Source organism: Lissotriton helveticus, chromosome 6 (assembly GCF_964261635.1).
Source record: "Lissotriton helveticus chromosome 6, aLisHel1.1, whole genome shotgun sequence".
Taxonomy (NCBI): Eukaryota; Metazoa; Chordata; class Amphibia; order Caudata; family Salamandridae; genus Lissotriton; species Lissotriton helveticus.
In genome coordinates, this window is record NC_136067.1 from 512248630 (window position 1) to 512276609 (window position 27980).

The 27980-nt window shown below is 44.2% G+C and overlaps 1 protein-coding gene across 3 annotated transcripts in view; it reads right to left on the reverse strand.

The window, feature by feature from the left end:
• The window catches only part of HMGCLL1 (3-hydroxy-3-methylglutaryl-CoA lyase like 1), a 1049558-nt gene that overhangs the window by 364029 nt on the left and 657549 nt on the right, over positions 1–27980 (reverse strand). For all 3 annotated transcript variants that reach the window (XM_078646802.1, XM_078646801.1, XM_078646800.1), the window contains one exon: positions 2685–2873. In XM_078646802.1, coding sequence (XP_078502928.1) covers positions 2685–2873 — 189 coding nt within the window. The remainder of the gene's footprint in view (positions 1–2684; positions 2874–27980) is intronic.

Sequence of the window (27980 nt, forward strand, 5' to 3'; positions counted from 1 at the left end):
AACTCTTGAAAAACACCCACAGACTTGGATGTTAAGCAACTTAAGGTTTTGATTTTTAATTTAGTGGGAACAACCATTCACATAAACAAACACAAAAGGTTATTTTGATTCAGATTGAATTGGCATAACTAACTTTGAAAAAAAAAGAATGAAAAAATGGTGTCAGAAGCAGATATGTTAGGGTTACTTCACACTATCATTACAAGAGGTACAAGAGTAAGTTAAATTGGTGGATTTGAGTTACTCTATGAATATCACTTTTTGGGGGATAGTGAAACATTGGGATAGTGGAGAGAAGTATACTCCAGGTGTTGAAACAACAGAAAATGCAATATAGAAAAAAGGGAGTTTAAAAAAAAAAAAATTAAGCTCTATGGATAGGTTGACAGGAAGGTGTAATCTTGCATGATAATGAAATGTTACTTCCCCTACAACTATAGAACAAAGTGAAAGAGTGAGCCAGAAGGACAACCTTGATATGCAGGCATATAGATGGGCATGCTGCAGCATGACTCCTCTCAGAAACTTGTGCATGAGGAACTATTATATTTTTGGGCTCTGATGAGCCCAGGAAGGTTTCAGGTGAATCTAGATTTAAATACTCCTTCATTTTCCCAACTAGCGTCTACATCATGGTTGAAGGATTCCATAAACAATATTTAATATCCCAATTCTTGAGATGGCCTCAGTTCAAATTAGTTTTTCTCTCCAGATGTACTTCTAAGGAAAAATCTGCAGAGATGTACATTTGTAACCATATACAAAGTACCCATTCTTTTTTTTGCTGATATAAGCACCTGCTGTGACTGCCTATGTCTGCAGAAAATAAAGCTTTAGTAAGTTTTAGTGAGTTTTACTTATTTGAACCTCAATCCTAGGTACACGTTGAAATCCTAGAGGATGAAAAATCTCTGTTTACAATGGTTGCAACAGAGAGTCATCCAGGAATCCCTTCATAATTATCTCTTTGGCCATCTGTCATAATAATTCATATTATCTATCCATAAGCAATGTTACAACTCCTCTGGCATTACTTGGAGGAGCTACAGATACCCAATCAGGGGTGTTCTGCACCTTCTCGTGCATAGTCTATTTTCAGACAAAATCTAGGTGCTGGTGAAGGGAAGCAAGAACAAATCACACTGTTTTAATTTCCCTTGATGTTTTATCAGTTTTCCTTTGCAACTGATTCCAGTGTCACCACTGAATAACAGTGGATGATGGATGATAAAGGGCACAATACATATTTAGTGGGCTTCCAAGAATAAAAGTTGTGTTGAAGTACATTCAAAGCTAAACACCAATCCCCGGCAATGTCCACAATGATATGGAAACAAAGAGGAAAAGCCTCTCAGGAATGTTTTTGTGCAGGAGTTAGCCCTTTCTGTACGAAAAACTCTTTGCACCATGGTGCAATGGTGCATGCATTGGCGCTTGGCTGCCAAACCAGTGAACGGTGCAGGAGGGAAAGACAGGAATGCACCATATTTAATAAATATGGCTCATTCCTGCCCTTTCCCTGTGAAAAGGGTAGCACAGCATAGTGATGTGCTGCGCTGTCTTGCACGACAAATTTCATACTTATGGCCCTATGTCTGTATATATAAATACCAGGCTAATGATTTAATTTCACACTTGATGTCTGTTAAATAAAAAATGCATATTTACCTGGATAGCAGTAAGAATGTTGGTTAAAGCCTGTCAACAGTTGTCCTAGCAGTGAACAGCGAGAGCACTCAATGGGACTTCTTCCATAACAGCTTCTTGCATTTTCTTCATACTTCCTGGAGTACCAACTCCAATTGTGTCTCCTAATGATATCTCATGGCAACCCATGTTGTACAATCTTTTTGATACCTCTGTTTACAGTGATTGCAACAGTAAGTCATCCAGGAATCCCTTCATATTTATCTCTTTTGCCATTTCCCCAATATCATAATACTTCATATTATCTATCCATGAGCAATATTCCAACTCCACTGTCATGGCTTGGAGGAGCTACAGGTACCCAATCAGGGGTGTTTTTCACCTTCTCGTCCACAGTCAATTTTCAGACAAAATCTAGGTGCTGGTGAAGGGAAGCGAGAACAAATCACATTTGTTTAATTTCCCTTGATTTTTTATCAGTTTTTCATCCAGAAAGGAGAAAAGAATTGCACCCTCTTGATTTCCTTTGCAACTGATTCTAGTGTCATCCCTGAATTTTAACACTGGTTATGGATGATAAAGGGCACAATGCATATTTGAGTGGGCTTCCAAGAATTAAAGTTGTGTTGCAGTACATTCGAAGCCCCCATCAATGTGCACAATGATATGGAAACAAAGCGGAAACGGCCTGTCATGAATGTTTTTGTGCAGGAGGTACCCCTTCCTGCACACAAATACTCCATCCTACAACACAGGTACCCTTGCACCGTGGTGCAAGGGTGCCTGCATTGGTGCTAAGCTGACAAATTGACAAACCAGCACATGACGCAGGGGGAAAAGACAGGAATGCACCGTATTGAATACATATAGCTCACTCCTGCCCTTTCTCTGTGAAAAGGGCAGCACAACACAGACATGTGCTGCGCTGCCTTGCACCACAAATGTCAAACATATGGCCCTATTTCTCTATATATCCATACCAGGCTAATGATTTCTTTTCACACTTGATGTCTGTTAAATTAAACATGCAGGTTTACCTGGATAGCAGTCAGAATGTTGGCTAAAGCCTGGCCATAGGTGTCATGGCAGTGAACAGCGAGAGCACTCAATGGGACTTCTTTCATTACAGCTTCTAGCATTTTCTTCATACTTCCTGGAGTACCCACTCCAATTGTGTCTCCCAATGATATCTCATAGCAACCCATGCTGTACAATCTTTTTGATACCTAATAAAACATTCCAGAAAATATACCTCATTAAGACATAGCTAAAAAAGAAGCATACTACTGGATAAAAAAATCTTGAGAATATTTAGCTTGATAATCAACCGTTTCTAATGATTGTTTACAATCTTATTATGCACATTGTTCAGCTGCACAGTTTGAGTGTAAACTTAGTGGTAGTATCATTGTTGAGTTCCTGTCACTAAATTGGAACTAAACTTGTGTTACTCTTGGGTACTTACACGAAACAGTAATATCTGTAAGATTGCCCACATTCACCAAGGGGCTGATTTAAATCTTGGTGAACGGGTTACTCCACCACAACGGTCATGGATATCCCGGCCGCCGAAATATAAGTTCCCATTACATTTCATGGGGTATATATATTTTATCGGACGGGATATCCATCACTATTGTGAAGGAGTTATCTGTCCGCCAAGATCTAAATAGGGTCCTAAGTCAAAATCACCAAGTGTCTATCATCCTAACCATCCTGATATAATAGATGATGGTTATCCACGTCATAGACCCTTCAAACTCATTTTATCAATGATATGAAGTACGGCTAAACCAGTCAACACATATTTTCTCCTAAATGGTGTTCAGGACTTTTTAAGGGCTGTTGCACAAAGGTAAGCCCTTGGAATAGACCAGATAAAGCATGTCAGCTATACAGCTCATACAAATACATTTCAAGACAATATTTAATTAAGAAGACATTAATAGAAACGCAACTGTGAATGTGTTATTTTAAACTGACTGATGTACCCTGGATGCTGTCATTTTTATCATAGAAGGTAAAGCTGTGTGAGGAATAATATGCTTTGTTATTAATTACTTGGGATGCTAATGTGGATACTGTGCTTTTGATGAGATCAAGGGCCAGATGTAGGAGGCCAAATACCGGTCGGTAATAAGATGAACACGCCTGTTTATCTTGAACATTGTTTAAGAGGAGTTTATAGTGAGCAAATTGCGCAACGTACAACATGTCACAAGACATTGTCAAGTTGTACAAATAACGAACATTCTTGCTGGACTACGTCCATATTTTACCATCTAAAAAAATCATAGCAATAGTATAAAAGCAGCAAGAAGGCAACTCAAGACTGAAGGACCTTCAACTTCCCTATCAGCCACAACAACACCAGGGCAGAGAGTCCCTTCAGAGGTCCAAACTCAACTTCAAGATTTGGCTCCACAGTTTTCCCAGATAGCATCATACTGTATGGATTGTGGAGTTGTAGTGAGTGCTGGAGAGCAGTCCCTAACAGCCCTTTGCAATGCTGCAAAGAATCATAAATGTTGATGTTTTTGTTATTTTTGGCCCTTCATAGTTTTTCTACATTAGCAGGAATATTTATTATCTTACAAATGGGTAACTAATATCTATGTTTTGTTCATTTCATTATTTTCTAAATTATTGTAACACTACTTACATATAACTTGCCGTATGGACAAGTCAAATAATTCCTCCATTCCTCTATAAATAAATACACACCTAACTGTTGCCAGTTATCATTATTCACATTTTCACTTTTTAAATACAATTCAACAGTCTGTGTTTGAATCTTCTAGTGAGTGCGTCAACAGATACAAACATACTCTAGATTTTGAGACCACACTGTGGTACATTTTGTAATCTCTTTTTCAAAACTATCAACTGTAATATCTGTGTCCTGTTCTGCAAGTCCTCCTCTTAACAACTCTTTATATTCCATAGAATACTGTGCAGGACCAAAGAAACAAAACTGCACATCATGACAAATTTTTTCTACATCTGCTACAGCATCTTGCAAAAGTGCTCTATTAATTTCTCCCAAACAAAAAGAAGGTGTTTTCACATAGTACAGCTTCCTAACTAAAGTTCACATTGTTGAGTGGTTACAGCTAACATCCCGAAATGATAAAAGGAGCTTTGGCACACTTTGTTTGATAAACAAGCTCGTGAGTGTCCCTGAGAATTTGTATACCTTTCTAATCTAGCAAGGATCCAATTCTTGTAAAGTGCCTATTTAGTGTTTTAAACTTCACCTTGGAAAGATATGTTGAAAAGTCCTTAACATATCAATGGATTGCTGTTGAATACTACAAACGTTACTACAATTGCTTTTCTATGCAGGCGCCTGACTCATTTTCCTTGTACCTGTTTTCCAATAACCTTTTCTACATTTGTAGGTGCCATCACCTCTTCCGCTATAGGAGTGCCATTCTTCATTTCATAACATTGTCCTCTGTAATCAATATCATGAACTAATCTATTATCCTGGAGATAGCTTTCTTCATTGAAGAAAGCCTCTGTACCAGAATTATGTATACATTTACCACTAAATCCTGTAAAAATGTTATTCTATTCACTAATCTTTTTTCTGCTTTTGTTTCCTCATGCACAACACCATTTTGTCAAGAGTCTTTATTCAATTTATAATCAAAATAAAAAGCTACATCAACGACTCTTTCAACTCATTCTTTCTGTTTCAGTGGATGTCTCCTTGTCCTGTACTTCTTCATATTTCTCAGTAGATTCATAACTACTCTACTACGAAACATCCTGGCTTTGATTTCCTGAAACTGCTTCTGTCTCTAGGTTAAGGTGTCCATATTTGTTACATCCTTTCCTGTTTTTTTATATATATTTTGTCCATTGTTAATCTTTCTCATAGTTTCTCATATTTTAAATATTTAATAATCTTTGGAAATGTCCATATATATTTTTAAGGAATGACTTTGTCCTCTTTACCAATAGCTCTTTTTTCATTCAACCCTTTTTTTATTCACTGTGCCCCATTAGAGTCTCAGTTCTGCATAGATACTGTAGTTGCTTCTTTTCCTTTTTCCTCCAGCTTATGTAGTAATTCTGTCTGTAAGTATGCAGATATTGTTCTATAAAAAAAAATATTTGAATTTTCCTTCTAGACACTGTACCAACTGATTTTCTACTGGTTTACACATAATATAAAATCAGTTTTTATGTTACATTGCAGCTTTAAACCTACAAATGAATCTACATACATAACTACAACCACTTACTTCAATATACCAAACCCCAACCAAAACACAAAACTTAATTAATGAGTTACCTTTTAATATTATAGCATCCTCTCCTACAACACAGCTGCACCAATCTCAGTTCTCATTTATACATACTAAAAGAGCACTTTATCCCTTATGTTTTAAAATAAACACCAACCAAAGTGTAAACGTACATACCGTGCCTCAATACTGTAAACCAAAAAACACAACATAAGAGCTATTTCTGTGCCTCCCTGCCAATGTATCACTGGTACATTTAGTGTTTCAATACTTTTCTACTTAGATGTGTCAGATAAAACACTGCACATAAAAAAAATTCCAAATATATGCAAACAGTGTGTGACAGGTTATATATATAATTCACCAGAGGGTTCTAAAAGAGTACATATTTCTCATTCAAACTTATAAATACATGTGTTTCTGGTTGAGTTCAACATTTCTTCCTGGATGATTGGATGAGTGCCTAGATAGCCCCCCTACGTGATTCCCTCAAACTATAGGTAGTGCCCGCATGATTCCCTGAGCATGTAGGAACTTCATCTGTGGTACCATTTCTGCATTGTTAGTGCCTGTCTATTCACATGACTATATTACTACTATCTGGGTTATTGGTTGAACACATGGGCGTTGCCTGCTTAGTTCAATAAGTACATAATTAGTTACTACATGATTTGAAAAGTGCATGTGAAGTGCCTGGTTGATTGAATAAGTCTAGATATCACACTTGACGTATCATTGCAGACATGGCTCTCTAAGAAAATATATTGCTATGTTACTCGGTGTACACATACAGCAGTAAGTTTCTAAAACTGAAAACAACAATTCTCACTTTTTCAAAGTACAAAACCTTCTCTTAATGGAATACCTACATCATTTCAAAACTATTTCTTGTGCCAAGTGAAGCTAGCCCAAGAATGTAAAGAGATATTCTGCACTATTGAGCGTCTTCAATTTTAAACATAGCATGTTTAAAGAAATACACCACTCTCACCATATACATGAAATATTCAACAGGCTTACAAAGCATAGATCACCATCTAAACATATATGTGATTTCATAATAAATATACACCTTCAGGCCATCTTTCCTAACTTATATAGTTCTCTACATCTTTAATAAGCATGGGCGGATTTAGCGAATCTGGCGTACGCGAACTTGCATATTTATGGATTCGCAATTAGCAAAATCCGCGAACTCTCGCGAATTTGCGGATTTTTGTGTTTTTTGTGTTCGCAAGGGTTCGCGAGGATTTGTGTGCCAGTTCGCAATTGCGAACTTACTTGTCGGCTCGCAACGGCCGCGACTATGTTGTTTCTACGTCTGGTTCATCATCACAGGTTCACAGCACCCTCTGTTTCACTGCCACCCTCTGGTACACCCATGCCACCCTCTGGTACATCCTCACTGCCACCCTCTGGTTGGTTTATCACTGTAAATTATGGGGGTGAAAAAAAGCAAGCACACCTGCCCTGCTTCAACTGCCATGAATTAATTTGGGGTTGATTAATGTGTCAGTGATTTTGAAACTTCCAGTCTGGCTGGCACCTGCTTCCTTCCTTATCTGTAATTTGCTTTCTGTTGCAGTGCAATTTTTTTTTCACAGGACCTTTATGGCCTACTTGTAGCTATTCTATGAGCCTGCTGTTTGGGTCAGAGCAGGGTCATAGAATAGTTGCAAATAGGCAACTGAACTCTGGAGGGGCCCCTCAGGAAGCACTAGAGTGAATGGTTACTAATGTTAAGATTGAACTTTTGCACCTGCTGATTGCTTTCAGTTCTGCAAAAATCATTTTTCTGCAATTTCGCGCGATTTGCGGGGCGCGAATCCGTGCGAGATCGATTTCGGAAGCCGCGAATTTGAGCGAATACACGATTTGTTTTTTTTGCAGCGTGTATGTTCGCGTGATTTTGTGCGTGTTCGCAAGGCGCTTGTAGCACTACGTTTGCGAAGTTACCCTAGCGGTCGTACATGCGCGCGGCCATCTTGTTTGTGTGACGTAATTCCGTTTCCGGCCGCTATGTGTAATCTCGCAAAGTATGCGGCTCGCTAGTACAATTTCGCGCGTGATCGCGAGGAAAATCTTGCGCGAACTTACCCACGCGGTCGTGAACGGGCGCGGCCATCTTGTTTCTCATTCATTGCTATGGTTCTGGGCATGCTCTCTGTATCCTTTCTTAATCTCTGCCATCCTTTGCTTTTTTGAAGTTTTTTTGATCTATTTTACTTATTATCTATCCCTCTATTTTTCTAGCTCTATATTTTTGTGTTTTCTGCTACTTTTTGTTAATTTTGAACTACTTTTTTTTCTTCTTCCCTGTTCTATTTCTTCTTTCTTATTTTGCTTCCTTTCTGCCCAGACCATGGCAAAGGGAGCCGGGAAGAAGCCCGCAAAGGGGAAGGGTCCCGCACCCCGTGCCCGGCTCCCGTGCGGGCGTTTGAGGGGGGAGACAGTGATAGCTCGGGAGATTTTTAGTGCAGAGGAGGTGGCCGCACTAATATTTCACCTCCAGCGCCGCCTCCCCAAGACCATCATGGGAGGCGGCAAGATCGCAACCGGCTACGGCATCCGGGAGCGCCGGAAGCGGTGGGAGAAGGTGTGCCGGGCCATGTTTAAACTCTCTGGGGTCCGGCGCACTTATAACCAGGCCACCCACCGCTGGACGGATGTCATGGACCGGGAACGCGTCTTGCTGGACGTGCTTGGCGTAGAGATCCCCGGGCTTGGTGAGTAGTAGTAGCTATTTCTAGCTATTTCATCACTACTCTGTTTTATCCGGCTCTGTTATTTGCAAATGTTTGTTTTTTACCAAGAGCAATAATGCTGCCGATTACATTGTAGATAAATTATATTTGAAAATCTTCTATGCATTTCAGGTGCACTGCTCTCCTTCTCAGTAGCCTTGCTACTATGCTTATTTGTTTTGTATGTTGTGTTCATTTCATTGGCCTGAGAAATTATGTATGAGTGTAGTGTAAAGAACTGCGTAATGCTAGACACTAAGGGTCATATTTTCAATTACCGGCGCATCCCTGCAAAGTAGCAGGGATGCGCCAGTAATTGTGCGCCATGCCACCACCACCCATGGGCCCAAAACGTCACAGAAGCCTTACACATCTGTGCCGTAAAGGCGCCGCATTGCTGGAGTTGCGTGCCAACGATGGCGCAGATCCAGCAATGCTCTGGGGTGCCCGATCTCCCCAATGCTGCATCAAGCCGTACGTCGGCTTCAAGCAGGCGCAGGGTTTGAGTCACGCATCATTGTCCTAAAAGTGACTGATTGACATCTTGTAGATTTCCCTCAGCCACTTTTAGGATTCGTTCCTGCGCAGGAACGCCCTCCCTTGCGCCGGGACGCCCCCTGATGGCGCAGGGCTTTACAACGTGATGCATCTCCCATATGCGTCACTTTGTTAATATACGCCGCAACATGGCGCCTCTTTTGTTCTGCCGCTGCGTCACAAAAGTCACGCAACAATGGAGCAAAAGAGCCGCAAGGGGCTTCAAAATCAGCCCCTACAGACTCAAGTCCAGTCCTTCCTTTAGACACATGGCTATAAGAAGAAATAGTGGTGGTGGTCGGTGGATTTATAGTTTGAGTATTCACTGATCTGCAAGCACGATGGACTTTGTCTGTCACTTCGCGTGCTGCGGACTGCTGCCTGCCAGGCCAAGGTAAACCTTTTTAGGAGTCTGTTTAGTGAGTTACATAGGAACTTTCAAAGTCAACGGTCCGCAAATCAAGCAATACTAATAACGTAGTATACCACATGAGATCGGTCAATATATCCCGTGGAATAGTTGTCTATCTATTTGCTATTTTGCCAAAATATTTTGTACTGTTATTTTGAAATGTTTGATTTGGTTGACAAATATCATCCATGTTTTCTGGTCTTTCTTTCTTTCATGTTGTACATCAGCTCCCCCCAGGGGCAAGAGGACACAGGAGGAGGAGGAGGGTGCTGTTCAGGATGCAGGCCAGGATCGGGCAGGCGAGGGCTCCTTTGCTGGCCCCAGTAAGTTTTAATTTTAATATAGAGTACCTATTTTTTCCTAGCGTTCCTCATTCGATTTTTTCTAAATCGTCTTTGATCTTCTTGTAGACTGGATCTAAATTCTTATCCTGCCTCGACTATGACTCCCTGTGGTATTACTAGATTATTCTTATTAGTCTGTCTGTGTAGCTAACTAAGATTGCACATTTGGCAATTCCATTGGACTCCCATTCTAGTCAGCAATAGCTCTATGCACTGAGTGCAGTCCTCTGGGATTGTCCATAATGTCTTTTCAAGTCTTCGAAATGTTTATGCTTTGACAATTGCCAACAATAAAAAGGTGAATGACCACCAAGAAAGAATAAGATACTACTTTACTGTTGGTTTGGATACTAGGACAATCCATTCTACTACTGTTGCAGGGACAAATCTGCACAAACAGAACTATGGACACGAAATAATGCAATAAATTATTACATTGTATTTAGTTTTTTTCACATTTTTTTATTCCTCCTAGACCAAATATTATATAGTAGTGAGTGGTGTATTCTAACATTCTAAAATGTACTTTGTAGGTGGAACATCTGGTGGCGGGACCAGCGCGGAGGTGGTGGTGTTGGACGAGGACTCTGGGGAGGAGGCGGTGCAAGTGCTGGACGTTCCTGTGAGGGTTCACACGGTGGTGGCGGGAAGAGGTAAGCTATATATTCCTTACTTATTGAGATTGAAGACAGCATAGTGTGCTTTCTGCACGGGTGTATTATAAATCAACGAGGTAGTAGCCTCCTCTAAATGTACTTCGACTTGGCGAGAAGAATCCCAATAAGATCTGAGATGAACTTGATGGATGGGATGAACGAAAAGCGAAAGAAGGGTGTAAGTAAGTGTGGAAGGACGAGAAATTTAATGATGGCTGGCAAAGAAGAATGATATGTGTTTGCTTGGTCCCCGAGGTGGCTGGGAAGGAAAGAAAATGGTATGGTGCATGGCTGGGTGAATGATGAAGCAAGGATGGGTGGAAGGAGAACAGCCTGGGTGGGTGAAACAGAAACTGTATGTGTGCGCATATACTTTGAATGGATGGATGCCTGGATCATGGTATTATCTGACTCTTAGATAGCATATGTGTATCTAGAGAGAGTAGACGGTCACTGGATGAACTAAGTGTTACCTTGAAGAGCATGTAACACCGCACCCGCACGTCCGTTCCAGTGTAGGAAAGGCAAGGAAAATAAGTTGTAATTTTGTCCAAATACTACCATGAATAGTAGCAGTAGTGTGTATTGCAACTGCAAGCACAGCATATATCCGGTTCTTACGGTGGACACTCCCTACCTCTCTTAATAACTGTAGTTTAGTAGTAGTACGTCATTCATGTGTGGGTGTATCACTGTTCACTCAATAATAAGCAAAGCACCTAAAGTCATCCCATATGTCATCAAATACATCCCATGTGAAGTGATAGATAATCAAATTATTTAGCTTCTTCATTTTCCTTTTCTAGTACTCATTTGCACTGTAGGGTGAAAGCTAAATTAATTAAGCAGTAGCCCTTGTAACAAAGTATTCTCAGTGCCACCCGTAATAGAAAAGGAAGAGTTTCACCACCTGCATGTACTGGACCGGTACAGTAACGCAAGTCTGTCTCACTCATCATGGTGTGCGTCTGTTTTTCTCGGGTGCAAGTTCACTGCGCTGGCATTATGCCGGCTTGCATAAGATAACGTACCAATTTTCCTAAACAAGAGAGAAGAAGAAGAATAAGACTGGTGGACTGTCATAGTCGACTGTAATGGAAGTCCATAGTGCTCGTAGAATTAGTTCCTTAAACTCCCACTAATGTTAGAGCAAGGATGAAGAAGTGGGAGGTTAGATAGATACTGTTGTCAATAGTTATGTACTGTGCTTTCAATTTGCTACTTGTGCTGTGACACAACTTTGTGCTCAATCACTTTGTGTTATTAATCTTAAGGAGCATTGGTTACAGACTATGTCCTTCTTTCTTCATATAGTTGCTGCTTCCAAATCAACTAGACCATCACGGAGGGAGCAGGCTCGAGTGGCCTGGCAACGGAGGCTGGATGCCACTGTCGCTGAATATCGGCGGCTGGTGGCCCTGGAGGAGGAGGACACGCAGTCAACCCGTACGACAACAACAACATCTACTGGGACAGCTGCATCCTCCTCCGTGCCCCCACGGGCTGCCAGCCAGCGCAGTGCTCCAGCGGTACGGAGCCGGGCTACCAAAGCCAACCGCCACCGCCGAGCAGCAAAGACACCAGCTGCCCCCAACAGGAGTTGCAAGGCACGCCAGCGCCGCTTATCCCTAAGAGTGTCCTACCTGGAGCAGGAGGTCCATACCTACAAGAACTTGGTGGAGGGCCTCCGCTTCGACCATGCCACCCTCCGCAAGGAGTATGATGCCCTGGCCGCTAAAGTCAACAGCACCCTCCCGTAGTGTAGTGTCCCTTGCCCCTTTTTTAGAGACTTTTGGGGGGTGGGAATTGGGAGTTGGGTTGTGGGACTTTTGAAGGACAATCGTTGGGGTTAGGGAGGGTCTTGCGGGAGATTATTTTGTTAGGGCTACTAAAATATACTTTTTGAAACTTTATCTGACCATACCTGTTTTTTACTGCTTTTGAGTCTGGTGGGTGGGGGTTTAACAGTAAGTTTGTTTTCCTGAGGAGTCCTAGGACTTTAGTAGTACTACCGTCAATCTCTCGTCTATTCCTAATACTCCATTATACTACCTCCCACCAAACGCTTATCTTACCTGTAATTTGTGTTTGAAAGTCGGGCTAGTCCCAGGGCTGGCTCCACAGGAAATGGCGATTAAGGTTGGCAATCCTGGGCGGATTAAATGTCCTCATTGCGGTGGTACTAGTGGTGTGACACAGTGGCAGTTGCATGCATATGGAAAAAAAGAAAATGAAACCTGGTTTGTCCTTACTATAGCATGACAACGGTACGATAGAGAATATAGGAGGTGACATTTCACTAGAACAGTGCCACACAGAGCCTAACAAATGGTAAAGTAGAAAGTATAACTAGTACTTGTGTTGAATTTCTTTGACATTGGCTGCTACTACAAGAAATAGTACTGAAGCTAGCTGAGTAAGTCTAGAATATATCCTCGGATTCCTTCACCAGCCTGTTGCTATGACCTTATCCCCCCCAGCAAGTGTGTGGAATTATTGATGTCATTTAGTCACACATCAAGCAAAACCACACAGCCCGGGGGGAGACGGTTAGGGTTTTGAAAATGGATGGAATGGGGGTTTCTTTTTGGGTAGGTTTTGTTGAGAGAAAAAAAAAAAGCACAGCATTGACAAACAAGAATTGAAGATAAAGAAATCTTTGGGTACATGGCTAAGGGCCAGATGTAGGTGGCCAATTACCGGTCGGTAACGGCCGAATTCGGCCGTTACCGACCGGTAATTGGATTTTGAGATGTAGGAGCATGCTTTACAGAATCGGTATTTTACCGATTCTGTATTTACAGATTCGGTAAAATTACCGATTTGGTAAATACAGACTCGGTAAAAATACCGATTCTGTAAAAGCATATGTAGGTAGCACATCTTTGAGTGCCGCAGGCCTTTCAGATTCGGTAATTTACCACCCAATCCAATTGGGTGGTAAAATACCGAATCCAGGTGTGCATGCACACCTGTGCCATGTGACACACAGACATGCCCTTAGGTCATGTCTGTGTGCCACATGGCGCACATGCCTATTTTTGGGGTGACAGAGGGTGTCAAAGTGACACCCCCTGCACCCTTGCAAAAATCGGTATTTACCAATTCTGTAATTACAGAATCGGTATTGCCCATTGATTCCTATGGGCTGCAAGGCCCATAGGAATCAATGGGCAATACCGATTCGGTATTTACAGAATCGGTAAATACCGAATCTTAACGATTCGGTATTTACCTACCCTGAAATACCTACATCTCCCCCCCTCTGTTTTACCACCTCTTAAATACCGATTCGGTATGAATCGGTATTTAAGAGGTGGTAAATTAAAATTACCTACATCTGGCCCTAAATCTTTTGAACACTAAGTGCCTCTCACAGAGTAAGTGATCCCCCCTTTCCCACCATGGATTTTCTTCAAGTCGCTTGCAACAAAAATTACACATTCCCACGAGTGCTCTAAAACCCCAGAACTCAGTTGCAAAAACCAAGAACACCCCGAAACACATGCAATCCTGCTGCTAGGGCTAACCCTAACGAACCCTAAGTTACAAAAAGTACCAAAACCTTTTTCATCATGGATGTTGTTAAAAGCAGTTTTCTCCGGTATTAGACCTTCCCAGCAATGGCCCCAGAGCCGTCAACCCAGGTGAAAACAAGTAGAAGACCCCCAAACTGCCAAAAAGCAAAAGTACAAAAATGTGGACTTAGTCACTTTTGTGAAAATTTGCCAAATCACTCCGCGCGCGCTCTGCAGCTAGGCCCTAACTCCCCTCTGCCTCCATGGATTTCCTTCAAACGTCTTGCTATCTAAACTATCCATATCCAGTAGTGCTCCCAGACCCCGAAACCCACCCACAAACACCAGGAAGCCCCCCAAACAGACCCCTGAAAACGCTACATCGAGCAAAAAGTCAGAAAAGGCAAAACCTTTTTTCCTCATGAATGTTGTTTAAACCAGTTTTCTCCGGTATTAGACCTTCCCAGCAATGGCCCCAGAGCCGTCAACCCAGGCGAAAACAAGTAGAAGACCCCCAAACTGCCAAAAAGCATAAGTACAAAAATGTGGACTTTGTCACTTTTGTGAAAATTTGCCAAATCACTCCGCGCGCGCTCTGCAGCTAGGCCCTAACTCCCCTCTGCCTCCATGGATTTCCTTCAAACCTCTTGCTATCTAAACTATCCATACCCAGTAGTGCTCCCAGACCCCGAAACCCACCCACAAACACCAGGAAGCCCCCAAACAGACCACTGAAAACGCTACATTGAGCAAAAAGTCAGAAAAGGCAAAACCTTTTTTCCTCATGAATGTTGTTTAAACCAGTTTTCTCCGGTATTAGACCTTCCCAGCAATGGCCCCAGAACCGTCAACCCAGGCGAAAACAAGTAGAAGACCCCCAAACTGCCAAAAAGCAAAAGTACAAAAATGTGGACTTTGTCACTTTTGTGAAAATTTGCCGAATCACTCCGCGCGCGCTCTGCAGCTAGGCCCTAACTCCCCTCTGCCTCCATGGATTTCCTTAAAACCTCTTGCTATCTAAACTATCCATACCCAGTAGTGCTCCCAGACCCCGAAACCCACCCACAAACACCAGGAAGCCCCCCAAACAGACCCCTGAAAACGCTACATTGAGCAAAAAGTCAGAAAAGGCAAAACCTTTTTTCCTCATGAATGTTGTTTAAACCAGTTTTCTCCGGTATTAGACCTTCCCAGCAATGGCCCCAGAGCCGTCAACCCAGGCGAAAACAAGTAGAAGACCCCCAAACTGCCAAAAAGCAAAAGTACAAAAATGTGGACTTTGTCACTTTTGTGAAAATGTAGCAAATCACTCCGCGCGCGCTCTGCAGCTAGGCCCTAACTCCCCTCTGCCTCCATGGATTTCCTTCAAACCTCTTGCTATCTAAACTATCCATACCCAGTAGTGCTCCCAGACCCCGAAACCCACCCACAAACACCAGGAAGGTCCCCAAACAGGCCCCCGAAAACGCTACATTGAGCAAAATGTCAGAAAATGCAAAACCTTTTTCATCATGGATGTTGTTAAAAGCAGTTTTATCCGGTATTAGACCTTCCCAGCAATGGCCCCAGAGCCGTCAACCCAGGCGAAAACAAGTAGAAGACCCCCAAACAGCCAAAAAGCAAAAGTACAGGTGATTAAAGTTTTAATTATATTAACTTGTGCAAAACAAAGAAAGACAGAAACACAGGAATAAAAGTCAATAAGTACGAAAAAGAAAATGTCTGAATTCATTGGCTCATTTTCAGGCCTCGGTGTCAGGGAAGAAGAGTTCGTCCTCATACTCTTCTATCTAAACTATCCATACCCAGTAGTGCTCCCAGACCCCGAAACCCACCCACAAACACCAGGAAGCCCCCCAAACAGACCCCTGAAAACGCTACATTGAGCAAAAAGTCAGAAAAGGCAAAACCTTTTTTCCTCATGAATGTTGTTTAAACCAGTTTTCTCCGGTATTAGACCTTCCCAGCAATGGCCCCAGAGCCGTCAACCCAGGCGAAAACAAGTAGAAGACCCCCAAACTGCCAAAAAGCAAAAGTACAAAAATGTGGACTTTGTCACTTTTGTGAAAATTTGCCAAATCACTCCGCGCGCGCTCTGCAGCTAGGCCCTAACTCCCCTCTGCCTCCATGGATTTCCTTCAAACCTCTTGCTATCTAAACTATCCATACCCAGTAGTGCTCCCAGACCCCGAAACCCACCCACAAACACCAGGAAGCCCCCCAAACAGACCCCTGAAAACGCTACATTGAGCAAAAAGTCAGAAAAGGCACAACCTTTTTTCCTCATGAATGTTGTTTAAACCAGTTTTCTCCGGTATTAGACCTTCCCAGCAATGGCCCCAGAGCCGTCAACCCAGGCGAAAACAAGTAGAAGACCCCCAAACTGCCAAAAAGCAAAAGTACAAAAATGTGGACTTTGTCACTTTTGTGAAAATTTGCCAAATCACTCCGCGCGCGCTCTGCAGCTAGGCCCTAACTCCCCTCTGCCCCCATGGATTTCCTTCAAACCTCTTGCTATCTAAACTATCCATACCCAGTAGTGCTCCCACACCCCGAAACCCACCCACAAACACCAGGAAGCCCCCCAAACAGACCCCTGAAAACGCCACATTGAGCAAAAAGTCAGAAAAGGCAAAACCTTTTTTCCTCATGAATGTTGTTTAAACCAGTTTTCTCCGGTATTAGACCTTCCCAGCAATGGCCCCAGAGCCGTCAACCCAGGCGAAAACAAGTAGAAGACCCCCAAACTGCCAAAAAGCAAAAGTACAATAATGTGGACTTTGTCACTTTTGTGAAAATTTGCCAAATCACTCCGCGCGTGCTCTGCAGCTAGGCCCTAACTCCCCTCTACCTCCATGGATTTCCTTCAAACCTCTTGCTATCTAAACTATCAATACCCAGTAGTGCTCCCAGACCCCAAACCCCACCCACAAACACCAGGAAGCCCCCCAAACAGACCCCTGAAAACGCTACATTGAGCTAAAAGTCAGAAAAGGCAAAACCTTTTTTCCTCATGAATGTTGTTTAAACCAGTTTTCTCCGGTATTAGACCTTCCCAGCAATGGCCCCAGAGCCGTCAACCCAGGCGAAAACAAGTAGAAGACCCCCAAACTGCCAAAAAGCAAAAGTACAAAAATGTGGACTTTGTCACTTTTGTTCAAAATTTGCCAAATCACTCCGCGCGCGCTCTGCAGCTAGGCCCTAACTCCCCTCTGCCTCCATGGATTTCCTTCAAACCTCTTGCTATCTAAACTATCCATACCCAGTAGTGCTCCCAGACCCCGAAACCCACCCACAAACACCAGGAAGGCCCCCAAACAGGCCCCCGAAAACGCTACATTGAGCAAAATGTCAGAAAATGCAAAACCTTTTTCATCATGGATGTTGTTAAAAGCAGTTTTATCCGGTATTAGACCTTCCCAGCAATAGCCCCAGAGCCGTCAACCCAGGCGAAAACAAGTAGAAGACCCCCAAACAGCCAAAAAGCAAAAGTACAGGTGATTAAAGTTTTAATTATATTAACTTGTGCAAAACAAAGAAAGATAGAAACACAGGAATAAAAGTCAATAAGTACGAAAAAGAAAATGTCTGAATTTATTGGCTCATTTTCAGGCCTCGGTGTCAGGGAAGAAGAGTTCGTCCTCATACTCTGCGAAATGATCAGGCAGGAATAGGTCAGTGTCACCTAACGCAGAAGAAATTCCCTCATCTAAGTTGCTGTCCTCCTCGTCTTCTTGCGTCGTGCGATCTGGTACTTTGAAATCTGGTGGTATGAGGTGCTCATTCATCTTGATCATTGTCAATATCTCCACATTTTTGGGCGAGAGGCGGGTCCGTTTGCAAGTTACAATGCCACCAGCAGCACTGAAAACACGTTCAGAAGACACACTTGCGAGTGGGGAAGACAAGTAATGTATAGCCAGGCGGGAGATCTCTGGCCACAATTCTTTTTTCCCATGCCAATACGCCAATGGGTCAGCATTAACATAGACCTCTGTTGAGTCATTCAGATAGTCCTGCACCATCGACTCAAAGTTCTCCACGTTTCCTCCACTTTGCTGAATTTTCGCTCGGACCTTTTCAGAACCATAACCAATCTCAGCTAGCCAATCGTCTTCATCACCCGATATTTCTGTTGTGTCTGGTGCAGATGATGCGGTTGCCGGTGTCTTTAACGGCTGAGAGGTCACTTGTGCCACAGCCACAGGTGCAGAAGTGGAGTCTTCTGACTGGGGATGGCCTGCTGATGCCTTTTCCTTCAATTTGCTTCAGTTCTTTTTCAAACCTGATTGCTGACCAGGCTACCCAACGTTTGTACTTTGTAGCATCTTCATCACTAAAAGGAAATAATGCAGAGCCTGCCAGCGCCTTTTTGTAGCGTGGATGCAGAATAGTAGCACAAATGTAATGCTGTTCTGAGTGGATCTTTTGAAGACGTTCATCGCCACGTAGACGCTCTAATAATTTCTCCGCCAAAAGAAAAGCGTCTTGCTTTTCTTCATCGTTTTGAAACTTTGAAGACACCGCCTTCAGTTTGTGCTCCAGCATGCACAACAATGGGATAGCTTTTCCCAAATTACAGTCCTCCCTGCTGACTGCACGCGTGAAGAACTCAAAAGGACGAAGCATGTCTGTCAGGCTTTTAACTAGCTCCCATTGCGCCGCATTTAACCTCAGGTCCTCCTTCACAGCTGTACCCATTGTTAAGAAATACTGATCGAGTACCGTAAACTGCTCATACAGACGCTCAAGCATGTAGAAGGTTGAGTTCCAATGTGTTGGCACCTCCTGGATGAGTGCTTTCACTGGCATTCGACGTTCATGTAGCAGGCTCCTCAGATGCTTCCGGGCCTTAAAAGAATGGCTGAAATGGTTGCACATTTTTCGGCAGGTGACCACTAACTGGCATGCTGGACTTTCTTTCTCCAAGAATTTTTTAACAACCAGGTTTATACAGTGCGCCAAACACGGCACTCTGAAATAGTCACCCAGTTCCATGGCCTTAACTACATTGGCGCCATTATCCGTGGAAACATAACCAATGCCGCGTTTTTTTGGAGACAGCCAGTGAAAGACCTTTGTGTTGAACTCATTCAAAATGTTTTCTGCTGTATGACGTTTCTCCAAGCCAAACATGGCTAGTGTTGCATGTTTCCGAGCAGCTTTAAAAACTTGGTGCAGGTCAGCACCTGCGTTTAGCTTTGCTTTAACCCCTGAAAAAGAGACCCAGTGTGCAGTGATGCACATGTAATCAGTGCCTGCGCCACTGGTCCACATGTCTGTTGTGAGATGTATAGTGTGAACAGCACTCTTCTGCAAAGCTGCCCCAATCACCTCCAGCACATCTTCATGTAGTGCTGGAACCGCAACTCGGGCAAAATAGTACCGGCTAGGAACCTTCCATTTAGGGCAGAGCGCTGCCACTAATTTGAGAAAACCAACCCCTTCGACAAAAGAAAAAGGGAGAAGATCCAGCGCTAGCATTTTAGCCAGCTTAGTGTTATACAGACGCACCATTGGGTGGTTGCGGTCATATGGCGCGTCTGAAAACAACATTGTTTTAACGTTGCCCTGGACCATTTTACGGGACGATGATAACTTCTTCGACCCAGTTACGCTCGCTGATGAACTTTTTTCGCATTGGTGTCTCACTCTGTCCCACACTCTTAGTGTGGCTCCCAGGGGTACTGGGTGTAAGTGAAGTGTGTGACACTTCTTCCTCCTCGTCATCATCAGATGGAACATCAACGTTTTCTCGACTTGCAATTCGGGCTTCCTTGATCTGCTTTAGGTGCGCAAACCATTGGACAGCGTGCTGTCTCTCAAGATGACCTCTCTGGCCTCCAGTCCCATAGTTGGTACCAAGCTTACCACGACTAACTGCAAGCTTACAAATGCTACAAATGGCTATGTTTTCCCTTTTTGTGGAAACACTAAAGAAGTCCCAAACTGCGGACTTGAAATGTCTGTGGGGGCCGGAGGAGGCGATACTGGTGGTGGCCGTGCTGCTAATGCCAGATGAAGTGGAGGATGTGTATTGCTGAACTTTACTATGTTGTGCACTTTCACCACCACTAATTGAGGTCGAGGTGGATGGAGGTCCCTTCTGGCGAGTAAGAAATATGGAAGCGGTACGTTGTGGTGTACTAGTTAACATCAATGATTCTGGTGTTCCCATTGCCTCCTCGTCGACTTCATCATCACGCTCAGCAGCCTGTCGGGCTAGGGTCAAAATGTCTGTTTGCTGCATGCCCGCTGGGGCTTCAGTGACGTTAGTGATGATGACTGCGTCGGCGTCGTGAGAGTCTTCAGCAGCAGGAGTATACGCCACTTCTTGTTGAGCGTCATCACACTCCATAACTTTGAGAGTTTCGACGACCTTCCTTTAAAGCTTAGCTACCTTTGTCAGATCATGGTGTGCCTCCTCAACCTCACTCTCAGACGGCAGTGGTGCTGGTTCCCAAGTAAGATCCAGATCATCAGAAGGAGGTGGGCTTGAAGAAGATGTAGACACCAACACCCTTGATCTTTTCCTTGCTCGGGATGTGGACGACAAAGAATGATCATCAGGAGGAGTGGCTTCCTCGAATGATACCTCGGCTTGATTGTCGATTTCCAGATGTGCCCCTACTTCTGGAGGAACAACTATTGTGGCCACTTGTTGTGCCCCTCCATGCACCTCTGCTTGCTCCTCTCCTTGCGCCGCCTCTCCTTCCACATGTACTTGGGCTTGTACTTGCACATGTGATTGTTGTTGCGGCTGTGGTTGTTCAACACTCGTCAGATGAGCTACAACAACCTGTGTTGATTGAGGGACATTGCTGCTGCTTTCTTGCGATGAGCCAACATCACTGGTCGATGGTGATTGAAGAACTATACTGGCTGTCTCTGAAGCACTCAAGGGCTTGTACCTAAGTTGGCGTGGTGGTGGTGGCACTGAGCCCAATGGAGCGGAGGTGCTGCTCCCAGCTTGGTCCCCAGCAGACCCCGCTGCTGCAGCAGGCGTACTTTTTTTCCCCCAAAAAAATGTGGCGGTCGTCATCACACCAGTCTCCTTGGCAAGTGGCGCCACTTGCTTCTTCTGCTCCTTACTGGCAACTTTCTTGCTAGAGGAGCTACGGGTAACTTTTTTTGGGGCCATCTTCTTCAGATGTCACTCTGAACAGCAGGCCGCAGTTGCACAAGTTGCAGAGTTGTCTGTGGCCACACGTGACGTTGTGCTGCACACACCGCAGCAGGACTTCTTCCTGGCACTGGTGGTTCACTTGTGCACCTACAAGCAATGGAAGACAGAGGAACATCAGTTATACACCCCAAAAAGTCGCAAAAAACACACAAAAATCAGCACAATCCCAGCCCATCCATGGCCTGAATGGTGTTTAAATTCAAGAAGACAACCCACAGAAAGACTAGGCCCATGCACCACTCACTACCCCTGGCCAAAAGGCCCCACCAGCAGCCCCCAAAAAACGACAAAAAACACAAAATTCAGCACAATCCCAGCCCATCCATGGCCTCAATGGTGTTTAAATCCAAGAAGACACCCCACAGAAAGACTAGGCCCATGCACCACTCACTACCCCTGGGCAAAAGGCCCCAACAGCAGTCCCAAAAAAACGACAAAAAACACAAAATTCAGCACAATCCCAGCCCATCCATGGCCTCAATGGTGTTTAAATCCAAGAAGACACCCCACAGAAAGACTAGGCCCATGCACCACTCACTACCCCTGGGCATAATGGATGAAAGCTAGGCAAAATAAGTGCAGGCCTCAGACACTGCCTCTCTTCAAAATGGCCCCTTGCACCCCAAGCACATGTTGCCTGTACCAGCACTCAAGATGGCCACCACCACCACCCACATGGCCAGTCCGAATCAACAGTAGCACCCCCAAAAAAAGGAAAAACACACAAAAATCACCACAATCCAATGCCATCCAGGATGTTTACAATAAAGAGAGTGAGACCCCACAGGCAGACTCAGTCCATGCACCACTCACTACCCCTGGGCAAAAGGCCCCAACAGCAGCCCCAAAAAAACGACAAAAAACACAAAATTCAGCACAATCCCAGCCCATCCATGGCCTCAATGTTGTTTAAATACAAGAAGACACCCCACAGAAAGACTAGGCCCATGCACCACTCACTACCTCTGGGCATAATGGATGAAAGCTAGGCAAAATAAGTGCAGGCCTCAGACACTGCCTCTCTTCAAAATGGCCCCTTGCACCCCAAGCACATGTTGCCTGTACCAGCACTCAAGATGGCCACCACCACCACCCACATGGCCAGTCCAAATCAACAGTAGCACCCCCAAAAAAAGGAAAAACACACAAAAATCACCACAATCCAATGCCATCCAGGATGTTTACATTAAAGAGAGTGAGACCCCACAGGCAGACTCAGTCCATGCACCACTCACTACCCCTGGGCAAAGGCCCCAACAGCAGCCCCAAAAAAACGACAAAAAACACAAAATTCAGCACACTCCCAGCCCATCCATGGCCTCAATGGTGTTTAAATCCAAGAAGACACCCCACAGAAAGACTAGGCCCATGCACCACTCACTACCCCTGGGCATAATGGATGAAAGCTAGGCAAAATAAGTGCAGGCCTCAGACACTGCCTCTCTTCAAAATGGCCCCTTGCACCCCAAGCACATGTTGCCTGTACCAGCACTCAAGATGGCCACCACCACCACCCACATGGCCAGTCCAAATCAACAGTAGCACCCCCAAAAAAAGGAAAAACACACAAAAATCACCACAATCCAATGCCATCCAGGATGTTTACATTAAAGAGAGTGAGACCCCACAGGCAGACTCAGTCCATGCACCACTCACTACCCCTGGGCAAAAGGCCCCAACAGCAGCCCCAAAAAAACGACAAAAAACACAAACTTCAGCACAATCCCAGCCCATCCATGGCCTCAATGGTGTTTAAATCCAAGAAGACACCCCACAGAAAGACTAGGCCCATGCACCACTCACTACCCCTGGGCACAATGGATGAAAGCTAGGCAAAATAAGTGCAGGCCTCAGACACTACCTCTCTTCAAAATGGCCCCATGCACCCCAAGCACATGTTGCCTGTACCAGCACTCAAGATGGCCACCACCACCACCCACATGGCCAGTCCAAATCAACAGTAGCACCCCCAAAAAAAGGAAAAACACACAAAAATCACCACAATCCAATGCCATCCAGGATGTTTACATTAAAGAGAGTGAGACCCCACAATCAGACTCAGTCCATGCACCACTCACTACCCCTGGGCAAAAGGCCCCAACAGCAGCCCCAAAAAAACGACAAAAAACACAAAATTAAGCACAATCCCAGCCCATCCATGGCCTCAATGATGTTTAAATTCAACAAAACAGTTGTATAATGCATGCACCCATAACCAACCCTGGTCCTACTGGATACTGTGGCTACCCACAATATATTTTATTTAATGTTCTCAAAAAGTTCCAAAATTGTAGTTGCAGCAACTGTAATGCCCCAACAAACTTACTTGTGAAAGTTGATTTCTAATCCAAAAGTGATCCAAAGAAAGTCAAAAAGGCCTCAAATCCAAATATCCAGCAGCACCCACAAAAAGTAATCCTTCCAGGTCAAGGTCCAAATGAAAGTGACCAGCACATGAAGAAAGCACTGGGAGGAGCCTGCTGGACAGGAACAGGAAGTTGGAGACTGTGGGGCACTTCCTTCCTCTCCCCCCCCCCAAAAAAATGGACTCCTTGCAACAAAAAAGTGCAGGCAAATGTCAACCTGAGGAGTGATTCTGATAAAAATCATCATTTTCTGAAGGTTTATGCTGTTTGCTGGTGGATTTCTTGTGCAGAATTGCAAAATCTCTATTTCGCGAGTGCGAGATTGTTCCTGCCCGCCGCACCTACGTGTTCGCAATTGCGAACTCTCGCGATGCGTGCTGTGCAAGGTAAGGTGGCAAGCCGCGATTACGTATTCGCGGGCGCCAACTCCCGCGGGATCCCGCAGCAAGATCCAAAATGGCGCAGCACTCGCAAAATATCGAGAAAAACAACTCGGCAAAGGTTGAATGACGGAAAGTGAACGCCGTGCGCCACGCCGCGCGCCGCAATATTGTATCACCAAGCAAAAAAATCCGCCGCGTGCGAATTGACGGATTTTCGGCATATTCGCTAGAGTTCGCGGATTGCGAATTTACCGAAAATCCGCAAATTCCGCGAGCGGAACGGATTTTACGCCCATGCTTAATCTTTAAGTAAACTCAAGAGTCTCATTGTGCATGTAACTATCTGCAACCACAAAAACCCTATCTCACCATCTAAGTATATGCAAACCAGTCATATAAGTTAAAAAACACATTGACAAGCACTTCCTAATACATACCTAACAAGTATTACTACTTTATAATTCATATACAGACGCAGCACATTTTCTTATCTTTTATTTCTGACTACATTAAACCTGTTTAATATTGTAACTAAAACACTACTTCCAGAATGCAAATAATATAGATGTATCTATTCTGCACATAATCAGAGGTTTGCGGAATTTGCGTTGTCGCATTACGCAAAGTTCCGCAAAACGGTAAATAATCTCCGTAAGCTACTCACAATTCCACGAGCACGCGGATTTGCTTCTTCCACTCGTTCGCGGTGCGTTTTTTCTGTTCGGGGATGCTGTTTGCATGCTCGGGAGAAATATCTTGCGAATTTGCCCATTCGGTTGCGGCCATCTTGCTTCACTTGTCCTGCCCACTAGTGATGCGTGTTTTCTTTTCGCGTATGCAGATGTCCGATGGTGCATCCGAATGACGTGTCCGCAATCGCACATTCTCACGGGATCGCCCGGCCGTACGCAAACGGATAGGAAAATTCATCGGCAAACGCAGGGATGCCCGTAAGTCACTCCCGCGTGCGCGAACACGCATTTTGAAAGCGCAAACAAGGGAAATATTCCGCTACGCCACGGATCGCGGAATTTTCAGCAATTCCGCATGCTCTGCGGAACGGGGAAATGCCAAAATTCCGCAAATTCCCCGAGCGGAGTGGAATTTACCGCCCAGGCCAACACATAATGCACATGCAAACGTTTTTTTGTAGGATTCGACCTTCGGTCTTGTAGTCGTCCAGGGAGGTACAGTTCCTCCTGATGCGGAGGAACTACCCAAACGGGAGATTATCCCGTAGGGATTTAGGATGGTGACTCTGGTATAAAAGGAGACTGTTTCTGTCTGTTGCCTTTTTGTATAAGCTAGTGTGTAAATCCGCCTCGGTCAGCCAAATCCTCAGGTCCAAGAAGGGGATGTCGGTGTGGGATATTGTACTAGTGAATTTGAGGAATGAATTTTGTGCATTGATCCACTTGCAGAGGGCTGTACAGGTATCCATATCCCCTTTCCATAGTAGGAGGATATCGTCTATAAAGCGTTTCCACATGGTGAGATTACCCCTGTATGGGTTGTTGGGGTTCATGATGACGTCCCTCTCGAATGTGGCCTACACATAATGCACAGGCAAAAGTTGTTTTGTAGGATTCGACCTTCGGTCTTGTAGTCGTCCAGGGAGGTACAGTTCCTCCTGATGTGGAGGAACTACCCAAACGGGAGATTATCCCGTAGGGATTTAGGATGGTGACTCTGGTATAAAAGGAGACTGTTTCTGTCTGTTGCCTTTTTGTATAAGCTAGTGTGTAAATCCGCCTCGGTCAGCCAAATCCTCAGGTCCAAGAAGGGGATGTCGGTGTGGGATATTGTACTAGTGAATTTGAGGAAGGAATTTTGTGCATTGATCCACTTGCAGAGGGCTGTACAGGTATCCATATCCCCTTTCCATAGTAGGAGGATATCGTCTATAAAGCGTTTCCACATGGTGAGATTACCCCAGTATGGGTTGTTGGGGTTCATGATGACGTCCCTCTCGAATGTGGCCATGTATAAACACACCACACTAGAGGCAAATGTGCTCCCCATAGACGTGCCTTGAATTTGTTTGAAGAGGAGGGTATTGTACTCAAAGACATTTTCAGTGAGTGCTAGAGTGGCACAATTCATAATGAATGAGATGGGAATTGGAGAGACCCACTCATCGGTTAGGAGGCTTGATTCCATGGCCTCAAGGGTGGCGAGCTGGGGGATATTGGTATAGAGCGCTACTACGTCCAGGGTGACCAATAAATCCACCCCCTCCCTCCCTTCTATATTATCAATCAGACGCAAGACGTCCGTTGTGTCTTGGATGCAGGAGGGTATTTGTTTCACATGGGGTTGCAGGAAAGAGTCGCAAAACTTGGAGAGAGGTTCTAATAGAGACCCGATCCCAGACACTATCGGTCTCCCAGGCACTGGGGTGGTGCCCTTGTGTATCTTTGGTAGGGTATAGAAAAATGGGATCTGGGGGTCTTTGGTCAGGAGGAAACTTGCCTCCTTTTTACTGTTCCACTCATTCGTCTCTGCTTCGAAAACAATCGTTGCTATCTCAGTAGCAAGTCTCGGTGTGGGGTCAACAACCAGGAGGGTGAAATGAGCAGTATTTGCCAATTGGCGTCTACACTCTTTGTCGTAGTCCTCAGTGGACTGGATCACACTCGAACCCCCCTTGTCCGCCTGTTTGAAAGTAATGCTGGAGTCGTTGGCAAGAGCCCTCGCCGCAGCCTTTTCGGCCTTAGTCAGGTTTTGGTATTGGTCATTTCTAGGCATATTGCTCAGATACTTCAGTACTGCGTACTCAAACGTCAGTATCTCTGGAGGAACCATGTGGGTGCCAGGCGTAAAAGTAGAAGGGTTATGGAGTCCCGTGTCGGATTGATCACACGGAACCTCATCATGGAAGAACGCCTTCAGGCGTACTTTCCTGAAAAATTGTTTCAGTTCACACATTTCGGTGAACTTATCTGGAGTAGGGGTGGGGACAAATCCCAAGCCTTTGGACAGAACTGAATGTTTCACAACACTCAGAGGCCTCTTGGAGAGGTTGACAACTAAGTCCTCCTTCCCCTTCTCGAGCTCCTTGTCTCCACTTGCTGCGGTGTCTCGGCATCATTATGTCATTTTGTGGTATTTGTATGCAGCAATAGTGAATTATGTGGTGCTAGCTGCGGCATGAGAAATTTTCCATGAGTGGCGCTCATATACATTCTTTAATAGCAATGTCATGTACGTACTTAGATTGGAGGGGGCGAGGACAGGTCAGGAGCTATTCCTGCGAGAGTAAAAAGGAACCATTGAAACAAAAGAAACCATGCATGTTTTAAGTTTTTGGTTGCCAGCTTTCAGCACATGATGAAGTACACTTTTATAGTTCGATATTAACCTTTGCTCTTTTTTCTATTTGTGACGGACTACACAGCAGGGCATGGCCGTTCTCACATACATTGTCTGACAGCAGGCTGGGAGACAAAAATGTTATGAGCCCCTAGCAGAATTTTACCAGTGGCTATAGTTCTGAATATTGCAATCCCATACAGGACAGCCTGCTTCTCAGAGGCTTGATCTGCCGGGGTCTGTCTGTCTGTTAGAAAGTGTCCGCCATAGCATGGACTCCTCGCAGATGGGCCAATACGGCGGGTTGTGGACATCAGTCAGGGAAGGGGTTAAACAGCCAGTTCACAATATTTCCTTGTGCAAGCATGTCAGACCACATCATTAAACTACAAAAATGATTGCAAAAATAACAGTGACATGTTTATAAAGTGGCATGTTTGTATAATATGAAGTTAAATTAACGTAAATAAGAGTGTGGCTTTATTTTAAATATTGCAGTTACACTTAAAATAGAAATATGTAGTCTTTTACTAGATTACATAGGAATATAAAACAGGATGGCTCAGAATGTAAACAAAATTACCACCAACAAACTTCACACGTGTTCAGTCACTAATTT